This window comes from Canis lupus, chromosome 16, assembly GCF_048164855.1.
Source record: "Canis lupus baileyi chromosome 16, mCanLup2.hap1, whole genome shotgun sequence".
NCBI classification, from domain to species: Eukaryota; Metazoa; Chordata; class Mammalia; order Carnivora; family Canidae; genus Canis; species Canis lupus.
The window spans coordinates 3,856,789-3,878,380 of NC_132853.1; the positions used below are offsets into that span (position 1 = coordinate 3,856,789).

At 39.8% G+C, this 21,592-nt stretch overlaps 1 protein-coding gene across 4 annotated transcripts in view; it reads left to right on the forward strand.

The window, feature by feature from the left end:
• The window catches only part of PBX3 (PBX homeobox 3), a 230,121-nt gene that overhangs the window by 206,840 nt on the left and 1,689 nt on the right, over positions 1-21,592 (forward strand). For 3 of the 4 annotated variants that reach the window (XM_072777944.1, XM_072777943.1, XM_072777945.1), the window contains exons 6-8: positions 16,568-16,733; positions 17,979-18,091; positions 18,913-19,002. In XM_072777944.1, the coding sequence (XP_072634045.1) occupies positions 16,568-16,733; positions 17,979-18,091; positions 18,913-19,002 (369 nt within the window). The remainder of the gene's footprint in view (positions 1-16,567; positions 16,734-17,978; positions 18,092-18,912; positions 19,003-21,592) is intronic. The other variant, XM_072777946.1, reaches the window with a different exon arrangement.

Genomic DNA, 21,592 nt, shown 5'->3' on the forward strand with positions numbered 1-21,592 from the left:
AGATTTATGACAGATAAATTTAGCACCAATGTATGAGATCAGTTTGAAAGGGAAACTACTAAAATGAGAGTGACTACATAGGAGATTATTGATATAATCCAGGAAAGAAATGACAAGGATTCAAATTAGGGCACTGAAAGTAGAAAACAGAGATGAATTTGAAAAGCACTTTGAAGGTAGAACTTTTATTTTGGAGATTGGGTAAACAACTGGATATGAATATGAGGAGGAAAGAGTATTACAAGATGGCTGAGGTTTTTAGCGTAGATAATTTTTTTTAATTTTTATTTATTTATGATAGTCACAGAGAGAGAGAGAGAGAGAGAGAGAGAGGCAGAGACACAGGCAGAGGGAGAAGCAGGCTCCATGCACCGGGAGCCCGACGTGGGATTCGATCCCGGGTCTCCAGGATCGCACCCTGGGCCAAAGGCAGGCGCCAAACCGCTGCATCACCCAGGGATCCCTTTTTTTTTTTTTTTAATTTTTATTTATTTATGATAGAGAGAGAGAGAGAGAGAGAGAGTTTAGCGTAGATAATTAAAGATGGTGTTAATAGTATCTGATAAAGGAAAAATCCTTGTTTGATGGAGGGGAAATTAAAGGTCTGTGATAGTTATGCCAGGTTTGCATTGCCATCAGTATCTCAGTTGGAAAATGTTCAGTTTGGAAGTATAACCTATGAGAAAGGTCAAGGTTAAAGATGTAGCTTGGGAGTCATCCACTTAAGTTCAATCCAAAAGGATGTAGATGCCCCTTCAGATCACTACATTTGTATCTGTGGGGTAATTGCTGGATCATAGGGCAGCTCTATTTTCAACATTTTGAGGAACCTCCACAGTGTTATCCACAGTGGCTGAACCAGTTTGCATTCCCACCAACAAACAGTGTAAGAGGGTTCCCCTTTCTCTAAATCTTCACCAGCATCTGTTGTTTCCTGACTTGTTACTCTTAGCCATTCTGACAGGTGTAAGGTGATATCTCACTGTGGTTTTGATTTGTATTTCCCTAATGCAGAGTGATGTTGAGCACTTTTTTATGTCTGTTGTCCATTTGTAGGTCTTCTTTGGAGAAATATCCATGTCTTCTGCCCATTTCTTGATTGGATTATTTGTTCTTTGAGTGTTGAGTTTGATAAATTCTTATAGATCTTGGATACTAGCCCTTTATCTGATAAGACATTTGCAAATATCTTCTCCCATACTGTGGGTTGTCTTTTGGTTTTGTCTACTATTTCCTTTGTGTGCAAAAGGATGTAGTCCAGGAACTTGTAGATGAGAAGAAAATAACAGGGGAAATGACATTTCCTTGGGTCATTTGTTAGTTCTGAGAGTGACTAAGAGACTGAAAGGTTAAGTAATGCTTTTGACAACTTTGTAGGGGGTTGGTGTCCAACTCTCTAGGATCTACCAGGGGAGGCTACCTATTTCCCAGAGAGAAGCCTTAGACTCCTAGGGCTGCACCCTACCAAGAGTGCATGGAAGTACATAGACTCACAGAGACTTTAATTCTGCTTCAAAATACCACAGTCCTTGAAATTGGATTGCTAGTACTTGTAGGTGCCTGGACAGAGCAAATAAAATGATTTTTATAGAAAAAGATAGCAGCATTCTAGGCTTCAAGCTGTTTCTGTAAACAAAGCAAATACAACATTGGGCACATAAGCAGGGAAAAACAGGCACACAAGAAGACATGGCAACATGGACTAAAACCAATAGAAACAATAGAAAATAGAAAAAACCCATAGAAATCTAGAAAATAAAAGGATCAGATATGGACTATAAAATAACTCTGCTTAATATACCTAAAGAAATAAAAGATAAAATGGAGAATTTTGTCAGAGGATTGGAAACCATAAAAAAGTTCAAATGGAAATTTTAGAACCAAAAATACAGTAACCAAAATCAAGACTTCAGTGTATGGATTTAAAAGCAGATTAGACATAGTTGAAGTGAGAATTGGTGAATGGGATGATGAGTCATAAGAAAATAACAACCCTAAAAAATGGAGAGACAGTAGGATAGAAAATCAGAAAAATAGGGACATTGAGGATGCAGTAGAAAGTCTAACATTGGGGCACCTGGGTGGCTCAGTTGGTTTAGCATCTACCTTTAGCTCAGGTCACGATCCTAGGGTCTTGGGATCAAGCCCCACGTTGGGCTCCCTGCTCTATAAGGAGGTGGCTGCTCCCCCTGCTTATGTTTTTTCTCTCTGTCAAATAAATAAGTAAAATCCTTTAAAAAATAAGATAAAGAGTCTAACATAAATGTAATTGAAGCCCCAGAAGCAAATGTAAGAGTGGGTCAGAAGCAGTATTTAAAATGTAAAGGCTAATAACTTTCCAAAACTGATGGAAGATTCCAAGCCCTAGATTCATGAAAATCTAGAGTCCCCAAACAGAACAAGTATATAGAAATCCACACTAATCACAGTTGAAATAAAAGCCGCTAGAAGAGAAAATAAGATTGCCTTCAAAAAGAAGCAGCGGTTAGACTAACAACTGATTTCTAAATTAAAAGAATAAAGCCATAATATAGTGGAATGATATCTTTAAAGAGATGAACTAAATTAAACATCAACCTAAAATACCATATCTGCCAGAAACATCCTTTGATAGACAAGTTGAAATAAAAATTTGTACCCCTTTCTCATGAAAGGAAGTACCAAAAATACTCTTCATGCAGAAGTAAAAAAAAAAAAAAAAAAAAACACCAGATAGAGTTTGGGAGATGCAGGAAGGGGTGGAAAAGCAAAGGGTAAATGTATGTGTGTGAATATAAATGAATATTGATTGTTTAAAATAATAATAATGTCCTATTGGTTTATAATATGTATAGAATTAAAATATATAACAATAATGCCTCAGAAGTTATGAGGGGAAGTTAAGTGTTCAAACATTCTTGTGCTTTCTGCAAAAGCTAATAAAAGTACCAGTTAATGTAAAAGTACCAGTTTGACTTTGATAGTCATGAATGTGTAATTTCTAGGGTAGTCCTATAAAGAATACTAAAAGAATATATAACTTGGGATGCCTGGGTGGCTCAGTGGTGGAGCGTCTTGCATTTGACTCAGGTCATGATCCCATGGTCCTGGGATTGAGTCCTGCATCAGACTCCAGGTGGAAGCCTACTTCTCCCTCTGCCTATGTTTCTGCCTCTCTTCTCTGTATCTCTCATGAATAAATAAATAAAAATCTTTTATATATATGTAGAACTTCTAAACTAATAAAGAAACAATTTTTTAAAAATTGCTTAAAAAGAAGGAATGATTTTTAAAATAAGCAATCTAAAAGAAGGCAAGAAGGGGGGGAGGGGAGAGCATGGTAAGTGGGACAAATAGGAAGCACTTAGTAAGATGTTAAGTTTATATCCAAATAAATATACAAGTAATTCCATTAAGTATAAATGAATTGAGTACTCTCAGGCAAATATTGTCAGGTAAGACATAAAAATGAAACCTAATTATATGTGTTCTTTAAGAGACCCATCTAACAGTTGTTTTTTTTCTTTTTAAGATTTTATTTATTTATTCATGAGAGACACAGAGAGAGAGAGGCAGAGACACAGGCAGAGAAAGAAGCAGGCTCCATGCAGGGAGCTCAACATGGGACTCGATCCCAGGACTCCAGGATCACGCCCTGGGCCGAAGGCAGGCGCTTAACTACTGAGCCACCCAGGGATCCCCTAAGGGACACATCTAAAACATAAGGACATAGAATGAAAATAAGAGTATGGGGGAAAATATAACCTATAAACAGTAACCAAAATAAAATTGGTGTTTCTCTGTTAATAGCAGATAAAAAACACATCAAGGCAAAAAGTTTTACTAGAGATGAAGGGAGGCACTAAATAATAATGACACAGTGGTTCTGTATTTGTGTGTACCAAAATAGCAGAAGCTCAAAAAACATAAGGCAAAACTTACAGAATTTCAGGAAAAATAGGTAAGTCCACAATCACAATAGATTTTTGCACATTGGAACCCCCCCCCCCCAAACACACACACACACACAATCAGGACATAGAAAGGTGCTTCTGAAATATTAGCACACATAAGAATGATCTGGAGAACTTGTAATACAGATTCCTGGGCCTTGTTCCTGGAAATTCAATTCAAAGGATATATAATGGGTCCTGACAATTTGCAGAACCCAAGTGATGCTGATGGTTCCAGAACCACACTTTCAGAACCACATAATTAGCAAACAACTTAATGGATATATGCGGAACACTATATTCAACAACTACAAATGCATGTTCTTTTTAAGTACTTGCAGAACATTTTGAAAGTTAACTGTATTCTGGGCCGTAAAATACCTCTCAACAAATTTTAAATAATTTAATACAGAATATGTTTTCTGAGTACAGTGGAATTAAACTCCAACTCGGTAACAAAAGGATAACTAGAAATTCTATTTGAAAATGAAACAATATATTTCTTAGTATTCTCATGAGCTAGTGAGACCACAATGAAAATTGCAAAATATTTTAACTGAATGATCATGAAAATACACCTTTCACCACACCTGTGGGATATGGCTAAACCCATGCTTAAGAGGAAATGTATAACTTTAGATATATATTATATATATATAATGTTGGTATTATACATAAAATATTAATATATACTTATATGTATTTGTTATTTATAATATACGATTATATATTATTGTGTATAGTGTGTATATTTTAAATATGTATATAAAGTGAGGAGACTGAAAAATCAGTGAGTTAAGAACTTCATCTCAAGGTATTAAAGGACACTCAATTTAAATAGTGGAAGGAAGGAATAATGAATGTAAGTGCAGAAATTAATAAAATTCTTAAAAACCATATAGGAGAGCTCAACAAAACCAAAAGTTGTTTCTTTCAAGTCTCCCTTCTACTTCAAACTCTTAGTCCTACTCCCCAAAGGCAATTAACAGTGCCTTAGATATTTGTAATGCTTCTTAATATACATGTTCTTTTCAGATATTCTTTCTGAACCATACTGTATATACTTTTTCCTTCCTTTCTTCCTTCCCTCCTTCCCTTCCTTCCTTCCTTCCTTCTTCCCTCCCTCCCTCTCACTTTCCCTCCCTCCCTCCCTCCCTCCCTCCCTCCCTCCTTCCCTCCCTCCCTTCCTTCCTTTCTTTTTTCTTTTTTTTTAATTTTTTTAAAAGATTTTAGTTATTTATTTATTCATGAGAGACATAGAGAGAGAGAGAGAGAGAGGCAGAGACACAGGCAGAGGGAGAAGCAAGCTCCATGCAGGGAGCCTGATGTGGGACTCAATCTGGGGTCTCCAGGATCCCCCCCTGGGCCGAAGGCGGTGCTAAACCCCTGAGCCACCGGGACTGCCCTCTTTTTTTCTTTTAAAAGTCTTTGTGCCACAGTTTTTTCATCCATAAAATAGGGTAAATAATAGAACCTGCCTTACTGGATTGTTATGCAGATTTAATGAGTTAATATGTATGACATGGTTTGAATAGTGCTTGGCACTTAAGAAGCCCTCTATAACCGTTAACAACTGTTGTTATTACAAGAGGACATATGGACCTGGACAGAATGACAGTGAGGGTAAGCCTGGATTTGGGAGGTCAATGGTGGTGGTTAGGGACTGCTTTGGAGGAACACTGTCTGCCAGGCACTCTTTATATGAGTGTGGAATGAATGATGTGGCCAGTGATGAGCCAACAGGTAGAATCATTGGCAGAATCAGCCAATAGCCTGGGCTTGTGACTTGCCCTACAAATCTCAAAGTTCAGGAGTAGAAAAGGGGTAAAAAAAAAAAAACTAATTGGGTCACTTCACTAGGATATTATCAGGTGACTGGATCAAAGATCAAGTGAGAGAAGTTTTGAAGTAGTATAATTCGTTTCCTTTTCTCCTTCTTGACTTTCTAAAATTAGATATTTAGACCATCGCCCCACAGGCACACCAGGTTCTTTACCAAAAGCAAGTTTTGTTACGTATGTTCTATTTGAAAAGTGGTACTGTCTTTTCATATTAGTTATTTTGAGAAATTGGCACTTTAACTCCCCCTGACTGTACATTCAGTATAGAAAAGTGCAGAAAAGTCACTCAGGCCATGCCACCACTATTAAGTAGCACTGTCACCTTGAGCAAGTTATTTAGCCTGAAGTCTCCATTTTTCAACCTGTAAAATTTGGATGGTGATAATCTTTTCAGAGGTTTGAGGGCCTAATGAGATCATATCTGTAGAATGCCTAGTACAGGGCCTGGTATATCATGAGTGCTTAATAAATGCTAATTTGTTACCCATTCATCAGAATTTTCCTGCTGGGTATGTGATACCTACAAAGCCTTGTCAAGGTTCTAGAAGAAAGAGGAAAGAGGCTCAGGCCTTTGACAAACTAGTGTACTAGGAGCCCCCTATCCCCGGCCCCTAGCTTTTCACAGGCACCATAAAGATGAGAGCCAGAGAGGTGCTGGGGTGCATGGCAAGCGGGGTTGTGTCTAAATTCTTAGTTTCTGAATATATCTACCCTTGGTGTATTCTTTATTCTAAAAATGCATGTGATTCATTTTCAATGAGAAATAATTCTATATGTTGAAAGGGTAGGTAGTACCATTTTAAATAAATTCAATTAAATCTTCTGGATTTTTTAAAAAGAAAAGAGAACTGAGATGTATATTTAGTAGGGAGTGGTGATTGAATAAATAAGTGTTTCTATGACATAGAAGGCTTGGCTATAGGGCTTCTTTACATAGAACACTGAATAAATGCTGAGGTTTTCTGTTACGTGAAACTTATCCGGACAAAATATCTAGTTCATTATTACTTAAAAAGTGCTTTGAGTTTTAATTTGGGGATGCTGGTGTGTTGCCTAAGAGATGGCCCCACCTTTCCATGCAGCTCGCGAGAGGCACTGATGATGTCAGGGTTTCAAAATCTGTCAGGCTTTCCATGGAATCTATTTAACTGCACACCTAACACATTTTTATTTTTTTTTAATGAGAGAAGTAATTTTAAAGAAAAAAATCTTTAACTGAAAACATTGTCTGCGGTAATTTAGAAGCACCCCGAAGCACGTGTTTTAGGGAGATGAACGGTGTCATTTGTTTTCTGTGTACTGTGGCCGGGAGGCTGACGTTTTATATACTTTTGCATATGAGCCTCTTTGTGAATGTCATGAGCCATTCAGTCTATCATGCATAGAGTAGAAAGGGCAAAGCCAAACTGTTAGGGTGTCAGTACATTATGGCAATAAAATTTTTCACAGCCTCAAATAAAAAAAATATATGTAGTACTTGACAAGTGAATCTGTTTTAAATTATTTCAAATATTATGGAAACTGAATTTCTGTTTGTTCACTTCTCCCATTAGAAGTGGGTTATGTTTCAGAAGTTGGTTTTCAAGTCGGTTATTGGGAATTTGGAACTTACTTTCTAAAAAAGAAAAAAAGATGGTTCGGATTTGTGGGCTAGCCCATGTTTTAACCATAAAAGAGCCAGAATACTTTGCATTACATACTCTTGTAGCCCTAACCATTTAATACAATGACAAATAAAGAAAATTGAATAAACTATTTACCCAGAGTACTAAGAAAAAAATAGGTCTATTAGATAAAGCATGGTGGAAAAAGGACAAAAATGATTATGTGACCTCAGGCAAGTTACATAAACTTTCTTACCTCAGTTTTTAAGTCTACGAACCTGGATCTTTGAGGGGGCTAAATGAGATAATGCATGTAATAATGAGCTCACCGTAATGGCTGCTGTTATAAATATAGGTAAAAATAGGATCCAAACCCAGGTTTCTTACAAATTCTAGGTCCAGTGCATTGTCTCACAAGTGGTTATGTTGGGATGGGAGTGAGGAGGGACCAGGAGGCTTAGGTAGTGCTGTCGGCTATTTGTGTGCAACAGTGGCCCATAGGTGTGTGGCAGACAGTAGCACTTGGTCCGAGTGTTACCCACGTTTAGTAGGAAGTTTATTATGCTCCGTTATGCAGAGGAGCACTCCCTTTTCCCTTCTCTCACTGATACCTCTACCCTCTTGCCAGTCTGCACCCCTGCCCCAGCCAGCACTGGGAACATAGACTGGCTCTCCCAGAATCCAATGCTCTGTGAAGAGGGTGACCTGACCTTAGTGACGACAAGAAGCAGGCAAAGCCAGCAAAGGGTTTGTTGTTGTTGCTTGTTTAAGAGAAGGGAAAGGTAACATTTTTGGGGTACCTGGTATATTTCAGGCACAGTCCTGTGTTTTTTAACATTTTCTCATTTCATTTTCATGACAGCCCCCTTAAGAGTAGATGTTATCCCATCTTGCAGACCAGGAAAGGAGAACCTTAGATGGCATGACAAAGGTAACATAGCTAGGAAATCACAGAGCTGGGATTCACTCACAGAAGGGTCTGTCTGGCTGTCAAGCCCTTGCTCCAGCTGCCCTCTGGGTTCTCCAGGGAATGCACACGTATGGTTATCTCCAGTGTGTCCAGCCATTCTTTCCTTATATAAACCTGACTGAATGCGCGCCCTTGGGAAGGAGAGGACTGGATGAGATTTAGCTTATTAACGCCATTAACTTTAAAAATTGAACAGTATCTGGCTTCCATCCCTCATTTCAAATTGAATCACATAAGGGGGATGAAAACATATTGATTAGGGAAAAACTATTTATTAGAGGTAAAATTGTTTACCATGTAAATATGCTACATGTTCCATTATACACGACTTGGCATTTCAACATTTCATAATCTGTTGCATTTAATTAGGCACAGTACATAAAGTATGCATCACAAGTAAACAGGGGAAATGCAATGGCAAATCTTTCTAAGATTTGTGCTTCATAAATTCTCAGTTTCCTAATCTCAGTAATGATGTTTTAGTGTCAGCTGCTGCTTTTCCAAACTAATGCCTATCTTCTACCTAATGTATTTTATGCAAGGAAGCAAAATTAAAGATGAACTCTGAAGTTCTACGCTTCTGCATCTTAAAGATTAGGTCTTTAATAATTTTTCTTTTATTTAACGTTGTTAAAATGATAAATGTAGTGATAGAATGTGAAATGTAAGATACAATTAATGCTAACTAATTAATAAACTGCCTTGCAGTGACTGTAGAGACATTGTAGATGGTTTAGCTTTATAATTTGAACATGGGGTTTTCAAAGCAGTCTGGGAAATTTTAATGGCTGGAGATTTACAAAGTGTCTGGTTTTAATTATTTCAAGAATCCTTGGACCTGCCAAGTTTGTCCTCCTGATAGAATACAGGAATGGGATTGTTGATTCCTGTGGTTGTGTGGGCAAGCACAGGGCCTGGTACACTCTGAGAGATTGTTACATGACTTCTAAACGATATTTTTAAGAGGCAGATTGGTTTCTTTCTTCATTGTAAAGTAGATTTTTCTAATTAAAATGAAACAGTACCTGCTCATCTGAAATCAATTTGGATGTTTGAAAACACACAGAAAAATACATTGAAATTACTTATAAATCTACTCTAAAAGATAATCACATATTGATTAGTATGTGAGTTCTGATAATCTTTTCTCTGTGCATATGTGAATATTTTTACCCCCCAAATTCTCATGCTGTATGAAAGAAAAACAATGCCCTTTGCTCCTATTTATAACATATTGTGAATATTTCCCCATGTTAATAAATATTCTTCTTCAATATTATTTTTTTTAATTTTATTTATTTATTCGTGTGAGAAAGAGAGATAGGCAGAGACCTAGGCAGAGGGAGATGCAGGCTCCTCACAGGGAACCTGATGTGGGGTTCCTTGGAACCATGACCTGAGCTAAAGGCAGATCAGATGCTCAACCACTGAGCCACTGAGACATCTCTTCAATATGATTTTTAATCAATGATCATGTTCCATTATACAGGTGTGCTATAAATCTACATTCTTTTTCTAATATAAGTAGGACTATAGGGAATCTCTTTGTGCATATATCTCCGCATATTTCCTCGAGATAACTTCTAGTAATACTGATTCAAAGGGTGTGTGCATATTTGTTGGCTTACTCTCCAGAAAGGTTATGCTAAATATTAAGTAAACTATATCTATTTCTATTTTCTTCTTTAATCAGAATGTTTTTGATTTCCTGAAGCTGACAAATTCATTGTCTAGCTTCAAAAGGTCATGGTGACACATAGAAGTGATTGCCTGAATGAACACCATTTTTATAGCCAGAGGTCTCTAATAGGCATACCCCATCAGAGGGGTGCCCACACTGTACTCACACAAAGAAATTAAAATGAAACCAGAGTTAGCCTGTTCACTTAAGGCAGCAGTCTTGAACTAGGGTATATATGGTCCACAGAGTAGCTGAAGATATTCCAGAGGTTACTAGGGCATGGTGGTTCTAAGATTTTCACTGGCTGACTTTCCTTATATATGTATATACTCTCTCCTAAAATCTATGAGCCTCAGAAAGCTGCTGTGGTGGAAGCGCTGTGTGGTTTTTCCCTCCTCCACTTTATCACTTACCATTTTTCCAACTGGGTAGCTCAGGTGTTGAGCATCTGCCTTCGGCTCAGGTCGTGACCCTGGGGTCCTGGGATCAAGTCTCGCATTGGGCTCCTGCAGAGAGCCTGCTTCTCCTTCTGCCTATGTCTCTGCCTCTCTGTGTTTCTCATGAATAAATAAATAAAATCTTTAAAAAAAAAAAAAAAAAAAGGAATACTCCCATCCTATATGATGACCCATTGTCCCAAAGTGTGAGACCCTCTCTGGTGCCCACCAAGGGATTGTGTAAAATACTGGTAATAACCAAACTGCCTTCAATCAGCACTTTATAATCCTACACCCCTCTGATTAAGAAATGCATGTTAGATTTAAAACAAAAACAAAACACTTTACTTTTGACAATTAAAACAAATACTTTTATTTATAAGTCTTTGTATTGCTTTGATAAATTTTGGACAAATTGTAATGATAGCTTAATCCAGAAAGATACATTAAACATGTAGAGCCTTATAATTACAGGCAATAAAAACAGTTTAAATTTTCAATTTCCATACATTTCTTTTGCAGAGCATGAAAGTGTTTTGCATTAGGAGAATATGGAAGGGAAATACACTTCTAAGAACAAAAGAGAACACAAAATTTTTGACTGTTAAAGAAAAGTTACGTATTTTTGAAATTGATAGTGGGTATCAAATTGCTATTTAAATTTGGTTGGATACATTTTAAAGAATAGTGTTGCAGTTTTATTTTAAAATGTCAAGATTTACGACATACTGAAATAACATTGTTTACAACTCTATAAACTTATAATGAAAAATTATAGATGCCAACTTAAAAAATGTGCAAAGGACAGAATATATGTGAGCAGGTACCTGATAATTCAAAATTTCTTAAGGGAATATTCCAGCAAAAAGTGGGCCATCTACTGACACAGGACAGGTACCTGGCTGGGAATGCCACCTCCCCTGGCCTCAGGTGGCCTCACCTGACCCCATTCCCCACTGCACTTCCTAGAAATCTCAAGCCCAGCCTTTGTTTTCCTTCCACTTCTCTTCCACCTAGTGAGGCCGTGCAAAAGGGAGGCATGAGATAGCCTGCAGGGGCCCCTTCAGGCTTTCCCTTGGCTAGAGTGCTCTCCCTGGTCCTGTTTAGGAGCCAGAGCCTGGTGCTCCTTCCAGTGCCTTTACTCATGTCCATCCACTGGTACTCACCCTGCCCCCTGTGGTGCCCTGATTCTCACCAGTGGGAACCGTCCTATCCTGTTAGTCCTTCACTCAGACATCACATCTTTCAGAAACATTCCTTGGATCTCTGTTCCTCTTTTCCTTTATAATGGCTTCTCCTTCCTTTCTCACTACGCTAGTGGCGTTTAGAGATTGAAAAGGAAAAAAAGGAGTTAAGTTCTAGAGCAGGAAGAGGTAGGTAGCAACTGATGTTTTTGGCTTCTCTGTGTCCACAGAGCTTCTAGAGGTTTGTGCCTCTGAAATATGTAGTCTCAATAAAAATGCTGTTGAATTGAAGCTGAGTCCATTTCAGGCTCCACATTACCTCAGAAGTCTCCTCTGACTTCCCAGACCTGCTGGTACTTCTCTTCCTCCAGATCCCTGCTGTGCTTAGAATCTGTACTGCACAACTTGGTGTGATCATTACTGTCCTCCAATTTTTGCAAATTATTTTGAGTATCTAGCATTGTTTTTATAATCATATTGCAAATTCTAGGCAGGTAGAGGTACATGTTTGTTTATTCTTTTATCTCTTCGTGGCACCGTAATAGATACTCAGTAAACATCCAATTAGTATGGAAAAGGAAAAAATTGATGGGGAACCCTGGTGTTGAAACCTGGACCTATCACACTTTGCTGTATGATTTGAGGCAACTTGTGTTGTTCCTGCCAAGCAGGAAACCCATTGCAGGACTCAATCCCAGGACTCTGGGATGATGACCTGAGCTGAAGCAAATGCTTCACCGACTGAGCCACTCAGGCATCCCAACATTTGACTATTTAAAAGTGATTGGCAGTCTGCTGCTGAATTGAGCTCAGGAAATGCATGGCCCTAGTAAATGGGAGAGACTGGAAGCTTTTTTGGCCACTTCTTGGCCTTGTAGAAGGGCTCCAGAAAATTAGCAGCTTGCAGAATGTTCACTACTCATTTCCCCAGCTGCCAAAGGCTCACAATCTGGGAGCTGATAGCAGTGAACATAAGTAGAAGGAGGAATGTGTTTGTGTTCTTATTCTCTCTTCTTGTTTTTAATTGATCTTAAAATCTTGCCTGGCCCTTCACCTTCTGCACAGTCCAGAGTCATGAATCCTTGATACATGGCTCAAAAGAGAAGCATGTGACAGCATATTCCCTTTCTCTCCACCAATTTCCTGCCTGTTTCTGTTCTGGGACCAACATACAGATCATTCTAGTTCAGAGATGGAGCAAGCTCTGCTCTACTTACTGTCCTATGTGAACAGCTTGGCTTTACTGTAAGAACCGTGTAGGAGGGACACATGTGATCTGTAGCTTTGGGTGCTTCCCACAGGGTGAGGGTGGAGGTTCTTTTGAAACTAATTGTACCCATCTGTTTCTAAAAGGTGACAGAAATTCCTGAACTTAGATGTCGATTTATAGATTAATTACACTGATCTTAGTTACAGCAGTATAGTCTTAATAGCCGATTGCTGCAATACCCAAATCTGTGATATAAGAATGTGACGTGCATATTTTAATTTGAGAAATAGTTTAACATTTTTAGATATTCATTTAGATGTGGTTATGCAGGTTAAACATAACGTATGATCACTGCTTCTTTCATTGCTTCCAATTAAACCTTGCTTGTTAGTTTAACCTCTAGGTAATCCCATCAAACAATTGGTGTCAAGGAAACACTGCCCACAGTAGCTTCGGATGAGTGGCCATTAATTTTAATTGCCTTGATATTAAAGATTAAGAAGTATTGGGACTAGCAGAATAGAAACGATCTGATGTCAAGCAAATCCACTTGCTAAAGCTTCCCCAGGCTGCTGGTGATATTAAAATTTTACTGTGAGAATTAAATAAACCTTTATTAGTGATGACTGTTGTTTGATTGGTCCAGGGGTATGCATAAACACAGGATTCTTGCATATCTGGAGATGAGACCCTTCAGTGGTACAGAGATTCCTCAATTATGAAACTGTTAATAAAGCTGTAATCTGATTTTCCAGGCTAGGTTTCATTAATGTATTATAGCTTCTCTGATTGTCAAGGTAATATTAACTACAAAGTATGGAATTCAACAGAGAATTGTTTAGAAGAGGAGAATTCTAAGATGGGCCTTTGTTGCTAAATTCAGAGTTGGGGAATTTTCATTAATTATACTTAAGAAATGCCAAATTCCCTCTCAACCAGGAATATCTCCCTTCACACTGTAGATATATTCAATATTTAACTCTTTTGAAGGTCTGCCAGTCTTATTCAGACAAACTGGAGTGATGTATGTTGAAGGAATTTTTTGCAAACCAGCTCTCTAAGTGTGCCTTCTGAGCTGAGAATGTGCTTGTGAAACATGAGGTAGGGTCTGAGAGAACTTGCTTTAACCAGCATAATCAGAACAGATACCTTTATGTTCCTTTTTCAGTCTTGAGTGAGAACTTTTGTTTTTAGAGTCCTATAATTCTGATATGGGAATGACCCTAACAGTCACTGAACTGACTTCTCCCAGAGTATCTGTCTCCCTGTTCTTAGAGGCCTGGGCCCCACATCAGCATCATCTCTGGCTTCCCCCTCTCCCCTGACCTCTACAGCTGGTCTGTGGCTAATTCTGCCAGTGTCTCCCCTCGATAGCTGTCTTCTCCATAACTACAGCTTTACCTGGTTATGGTTTTCATTTCCTCCTTCCCTGTGCATTCTCCTGGCTCTTCCTCCCACTACCACATCCTACTCAATGATCATGTGCTCCTATCCCAAGCCTTTGGATCTCAAAGAAGGGAGGGCAGAGAATACCAATCGCCCAGTGGAATTCAGTCCCTCAGGGCTGTTTGAGAACCTAGTATTATCACCAGCTAGGTGTTGGAACTAAAGCCAATGATTAGAAAGGAGAGGGAACCAGATCTTAGTTCTATATAGGGAACTGTATATCTGTCAGAATCGTCCAACGGGGAATCAGGGACTTTGTAAGGTAGGAAGTACCACGTCTCTAGAGGCAGAGATGCCATGAATGCAAAGAGAAAACGGAGAAGGTGGTACAGGTTAAGAGGACACATAAACTCCATTTTAGACCTATTAAGTTGGAGGTTGTGGCAAACATTTATATATTAGTGTCTTTAAAGTCAAGAACCAAAATTCATAGAAGTTAGGGCTAGAGATGGAACTCTGGGAGTCATCCACACACAGAGACAATGATTGAAATCAATGTGGATAAGATTGCTCAAGGAGAAGAGAGAAGAGGACCAAGAGCTGAGTTTTGGAGAACACACACACAGACACATGCATGCACACACACACACTGGCATATCAGACACTCCCAAAAGGTCAAACAAGGAAAGAAAAAGGGCATTGAATTTGGGACAGGTTAAGTTATGCCTACATAACCACCTCAATCAACCACCTAGTCCTTGAGATTAAGATTAAATGAGAGAATATATGCAGAGGGTTCTGCATAATGCTTGACACATGGGAGATAGTCATTAAATGATGGTTATTATGACCCCTAAAATTTGGTATGAAGGAAGGAAGTGCAATATACGATCCATAAGGGGTGAGGAGGGTGGGGGGTATACTAGTGGAACAGGAGCAGCTAGGAAGTCCTGATCTGTAGCATATTTACTTCCTGGTGCGTTTTGGCTTCTCTCTGTCTGATGAACTCATGCTCATGGTTCCCACATGGATCCTCAGTGAGTATGTTTCCCCACTATGAGACAGCATGTGGGCGGTAGCAAGGGCATATTGTCTTCCTCACGTGGCTTCCTTGCCAGGGTTCTCTGGCTTCTTCTGGAAAGATGATTGCCATGGGTTGAAGAATGAGTTCTGTTTCCAAAGCAATTAAACTATTGGCAGAGAAGGTCAATAAGCATACCCACTGGCACAAATTGGGTTGGAGGGCTCACACCACTCCTTATTTTTCCTCAGAGCCTCTGAATAGCTGTTCAGGATAAAACAGTCCCCCACACAGCCTGATACCACAGCAACATGCCCCTTTGACAGATTATTAAGAAATTATTGAAGAGTATTTTTAAACTGTTACTTTAACAAAAGAGAGGTCAGAGCCTTTTATATAGCAGGCGGGTACCTTTTTATAAACTGCAGCGTGGGTTTTAGTTTCTTTATAGAGCTCAGCTACAGGTGCCTGAACACATCACATAACTATGAGCAAGGAATCTCAGGCTAAAATTTTGCTGTCAGTGAAATGTGATGACATCTTCCTGTTGCCAAGCTCCTCTTTAGAAATCTCTTCCATTTGCACGGGCTGACATCATAAGTTGTGTGTAAAAGACCTAAGTATATTCCAGCTGATGAAATCAGAGCAGCTCCCCTATATTTGCATTTGACCTTATTGGAATTACTTAAATTTCAAGTTGTGACCTTCTCGTGTGTTAACTGGAGGAGCTTGAGCAGCCACCTTGGCAGACATAGTACCTTCAAGACAGGAGACAAAAGGATCATTCATCCATTATTAATTGATGTTATTTCAGCAGACCAAACATGATTCTACTGTCCAGCTGCCAAAATCATTCCAGACCCAAAAAGAATAAGTCATTCCTTCACAAAAATTTATTATTTACCTAACTTAACAAAAATGTTCCCCCTTTAGGTTTTCAGCTACTTTTGGGTGGGGGGCTGGTCATTCATATATTAGTTGGTATATACCAACTGAATACTTTTTAGGAACAGTGCACCAGTCCTCTTTAATAGTACTGTTGCTAACTCTAAGAAGTGGTATTGATTCTGACTGTCAGGGTTTCTGAAGAGAGAAAACAAACCCCAAAAACCATTATGCACCATCCACAGGATGTGATTGCAAGCTAAGAATTGAATGTCTCCCAAGGGAAAAAAAAAAAAAAAAGAATGTCTCCCAAGGTGTCTCTCTGGTGTCTCACAGTTATTATTGGAGGTTTGACTCTTTTTTTTTTCCCCCTTTTGACCTCTCTTTCCCTTTACTCATGTCCTTGTAATCTGTAGGTATCCAACTGGTTTGGCAACAAACGAATCAGGTACAAGAAGAATATCGGCAAGTTTCAGGAAGAAGCCAACCTCTATGCCGCAAAGACAGCCGTGACGGCCGCGCATGCAGTAGCTGCAGCTGTGCAGAACAACCAGACCAATTCGCCCACCACACCAAATTCTGGTGCGTACTGGCTGCTCGCTCCCTACTTGGCTCAGGCAGCCTTGTGCCACAAAACCCTGTCCCAAAGGCCAGGACACAGGAGCCATACTGAGGACACAGTGGATTTATAAAGGAAGATTTATATTAAAATGAGGGCTTATTCTAGGGCCAGGCGAATGAGTGGATGGCCAGAGTCTGTAAACCCACTGTTCATAATGAGTGCTACTCGCTACTGGTAGATTCTGGAACCTTTACACTTAATAGTGGTTTTTAATTCAGCAGTTATGCCAAGTGCTATCACTAATAATTATTTTAACTATACTGTTCCATGTATCATTTTAACATCCATAGTGATCTGTCAAAGGGAATTGCAGAAGTGGGAGGTTAAACTGTTGCTGTGCATCATGAAGCTAGAATGTTGGAGTACAGCAGTGCTTTCTGGTTAATATAGTGGCAGACTCCGGTCTGCTGTCCTTCTTGGCATTTCCTTAGCACCTGTGCTGCCATGGCAGGTGGTGAGCCATGAGGGGTGTGGCACTTAATACATGGATGCAGTATCTGCAATATTGTGGTACATTTGGACCACATTTTATGTGACATTTGTGATGGGGTTAAAAACATCTAAGAACTACAGGGAGCCTGAGTAACAGTGAAAGATGTGCAGCTCATCTACGCAGATGAACACAAGAAGCAATTCAAGGCACTTTTCTAAGAAGATCTTTTAAATATAATCTTTAAAAGTTTAGAAAGCAAGGGGATTTTGTTTGTTGTCTTTCTCCCACCTTCTCTCCCTCACCTCCCTTGCCCCAAACTCCTCACCCCCTGTGCTTTTTAATGAAACATAAGCAGGTGAAAGCTAGGTAGAAGGTATGGCTAAGAAAGAGCTTCAGAAAAAATGTTTCTTCTCCACATAATTGTCTACTGTGACAGTTAATGATGGCAAACAGCTCATTTCATGACTGAGCCCTAGAGATAAATGAAAAGAAGGGGGTGGCTCCAGGCCAGCTGCTGGGTGTTTTTCTGTTTCCTTCAGTTTGCTCTTTGTTTCTTATTTGGATTTCCCCACTGGTAGAACTTTCCTAGCTGCAAAATGAATCATAGGACTTAACTCCTTGGAGTGATCCTCCATCTTCTTAGATCTGGAAATGCTTTATGTTGTACCAGACCTTTCCCTTCTGCACCTTTTCTCCTTTCCCTGCCTACAGGTCTTTGAGGATTATGTGTGTAGCTCTCTGTTATTCAGCTACTTAACTCTTTCCTTTCCAGGTTCTTCTGGTTCTTTTAACCTCCCAAATTCTGGGGACATGTTCATGAACATGCAGAGTCTGAATGGGGATTCTTACCAAGGGTCCCAAGTCGGAGCCAATGTGCAATCACAGGTAGGAGAAATGCCCCAACTGGGGCCTTTCTAGCAGGGTAGGGTTTGGGTTCAAAACTCCATACTCTTACCCCATGGAAGTGGTCTGCACATCCATGCAGAACCTGTGCTGGGTGCTTCCCAATGTGACCCATCTGCCCCACCATTTAATTTAATAAGAAGTCAAGTGAACAGTGACTTTTGATGATTCAAACCTAATAAACTTTGTGAATGCATTCGGCTCTGGCTTGAGCTCATGGAGAGGGATGGGTGCATCTTACCTTTGTAACAACAGCAACAACAACACATTGTGTGTGCAAATGTATGTATGGTTTAAAAACATATTACTGTTTCATTTCTGAAATTTTTAAAGTCAGAATTAAAAAAAACCTGAGTTCTTAAAGTATATTCCAGGTTCAACTCTTTTCTCATCCTCGTAATTGAGAGCAACTACTTGTGTTTATGTGTTCAGGTGTGTGTGTGCGCGTGTGCGCGCGTATGTTTGTGTGTGTGTGTGAGAGAGAGAGAGAGAGAGAGAGAGAGATCCAGTATACATATTTATAAGTAGTTTTCACCCATAGCCACACACATTTCGTTGACGTAGATGGAAAGTTTGCATTGCCAGGAAGCTGTTATTGTTTGGCTGGCATGAAAAACAAAGATGTGTGAGTTTAAATATGCAAAGAATTGTTGAAATTCTGCCAGTCACATTTGATTGATAAATTTGTCTTTCATTGAAGATGCTAAACCCTTGTGGCACACATAATTCAAATTGTTTCCTTTTGTAAATGATGATGTTTTAATAGATTTGGGATGATGAATTTTATTTCGTCTCACTTCTAGGTGGATACCCTCCGTCATGTTATCAATCAGACGGGAGGCTACAGTGATGGCCTTGGAGGAAACTCACTGTACAGTCCACATAATTTAAATGTGAGTACTCTGGGGAACCAGATTCAAAGAGCTGGAGGAACAGCGGCGGGTCAACAATGACTAATAAATAAATTAATAGCCATTTGACTTGGCTTCTCATCTTGTTGGCAGGTGGGGAAGGCAGCATTTCTACTGCACTTTTATTTTATGAACCTAAACACTTAATGTTACCATGATGCCCTTAGAAGTCCTCACAGCTAACCAGGGTGGCTAGCATTCTGTCGTCAATAGGGACTCAAACGTCAGCCCGTTAAGATGCCATCTTTCCTACTGGCTGTGCTGTATTCCAGGGAGATGGTGAAAAACAGGTCATTTATCTTAGAATCAAGCAGCAGGAAACATTCCCATAGCTCAAGTGAAGGGGACAACCTTGGAGGGTCCCAGACAGATCAACAGATCAATTCTCAACAAAGAATTCTGTTCTTAAGAGCAAGCTAGCTGTGTTGTCAATGTGGGATGAGAAACCTGTTCAGCACTTTTAGTGGCCTCGATTTTTTTTTTTTAATTATGGAGGAAATAATTTTAGCTTGTGTAACCAATTCACCAAAACTTCACTTCTACCCCACACTGACATGGATGGGAAATGGCAAGATTTACAGGCCCTGCAAGGGATCCAGGGGCGGGGGTCATCAGAGTGGACTGGGTGGGCAGTGGTGAATAGAACCTGGGATTCCAGACTTAAGGAGAAAACGAACTGCCCCAAGCATGGTGGTAGAGTTGGGAGGAAAGTGGACAAAATTCTCCCTTTTTTAGGGCCTTGGCTGGTGTGACAGTAAACATTCATGATTGAAAAAGTGATTGAGAATGTTCGATTGTAAAGGGAAGAAAGGACCATTAAATACTCAAATCTTTTACATTTGAAATGTCAAATCTTTCTTTTTGGGTTTATAAATAACTCATAATAACCCACAACAAACCATATAAAAAGCCTTTTAGTTGCATTTCTCCTTTTTCATTTAAGTGTTTTGAAATGCTTCAGAGAATGTGCGATATCCTTATCAACATGATAAAATATGAAACTGTGATTGCCTGCAGCATTTTACAGACATGAATTCCATCTTCACTGATGAGGCTTGATAAGGCGCTGTTGTATAATACAGTGCATAATCTCAAACCACCAGAGGAAGGATTAATTTATTTTGAAAAAAAAAGAATGCTTGCTGACAACCTCTCCTCCAGCTGCCATGCTGGGTAAAAATATTGTACATTTGTTGTTTATAAATTTGGATAAAAGAGGAATGATGTTTACTTCAGATGGAATATCTTTAGACTTGTATCTGTGTAAGAGTTTTTCTTTTTCTAAGTAGATTTTCATACCTGAGGGGTAAAAACAGCTTACTGTTTAGATAGAGAAGAGGATGTCTTAGAGTCCCACAGACGCACATGAGTGTGTCACCATCCAACCTGCAAAACCAGGAAGGCTATGGAAATGCATCGCCAGAGCATTAGCTTTTTCCTAGCTGCAATTTGATATGCCCCAAGCCTGGAAAATCCTTTTCCCCTTTGGCTCTGATCATCTCTGTGGGATCCTTTGGTCCCCCTTCTACTTCCTTTCCCTTGGTCCTAGAGGGAGGAAAGGTGCTTTCCATGCAGCACTGCACAGTGAATCAGAAGACAGGGCACTCTCTAAGAACAGTGACCATGGGAGAAAGAAACCGGCCCAGCAAGCACAGAGCTCATCTAATAGCCACATCTGGGCTGGGCGGGGACTCTAGACCCCGTTCCCAGTAGCCTAGTGGCACAGGCCTTGAAGAAGAGATTTTAGATGGACTCACAGAAGTCGGAGACTCAAGCAAAAGAAGCAGGGGGGCCAGATGACCCACACTGACACTGGTGTGGGCATCCGGCTCTGGGGACAGCATAGCAGGAGGCCGGGCTGAGCCGTAGGCACTGGGTGTCAGCCAGCTCACCCTTGCCTTCTCTCCAGGAAGGCCCGCCCCGTCACTTCCACTCAATGTTCCCCAACTTACAAGCCCAGCACCTCCCTCTTCTTGACTGACATAAAAATATGTAGCGACAAGCTGTCTGCCACAGCAGAAATCTGATCAGACATTGATTTCAGCAATTGCCTCTATAGGCCAAGACATAAGGCAAATTTGTTTCGGAGCACTGTTACTGCTGATGCAGGGCTGAGGCGGGAAGGGCCAGTGGCATGCGAAGAGCCGTAGCAACATCCCAAATAGGAGCTCCAGTTAGAGATAATTGGAATACAGATTTGAATAGTGTGCTCCTCCGCAGTTCATGCATTTTCATTCTGGAAGATGCGATTTGGAGGGAAAGTCTGGCCTTCATTTTCCCAGGGTTACAGTAGCCGGCTATCAGGGAACTTCTTCTCTATGGAAATGAGGATTAAGCTGGGCTGGAGGTTATACTTCATGGAGCCCAAGGACTGGCTGAGGCCTTGAACTGAGCTTCTCCACTACTCCCTTCTTAAAAGATCTCTTTCCCAGTCGCTTTATTTTTACAGCAAATCAAAGGCTGAGCTGCGTGCCAGCTTGAGACTCACTGAAGCTCTCCTTCAGCGAGCTGATTTATTGCCAAGACTTTACTTGGTGGGATGGATTTGTTTTACATGCATTTAATCCTACTT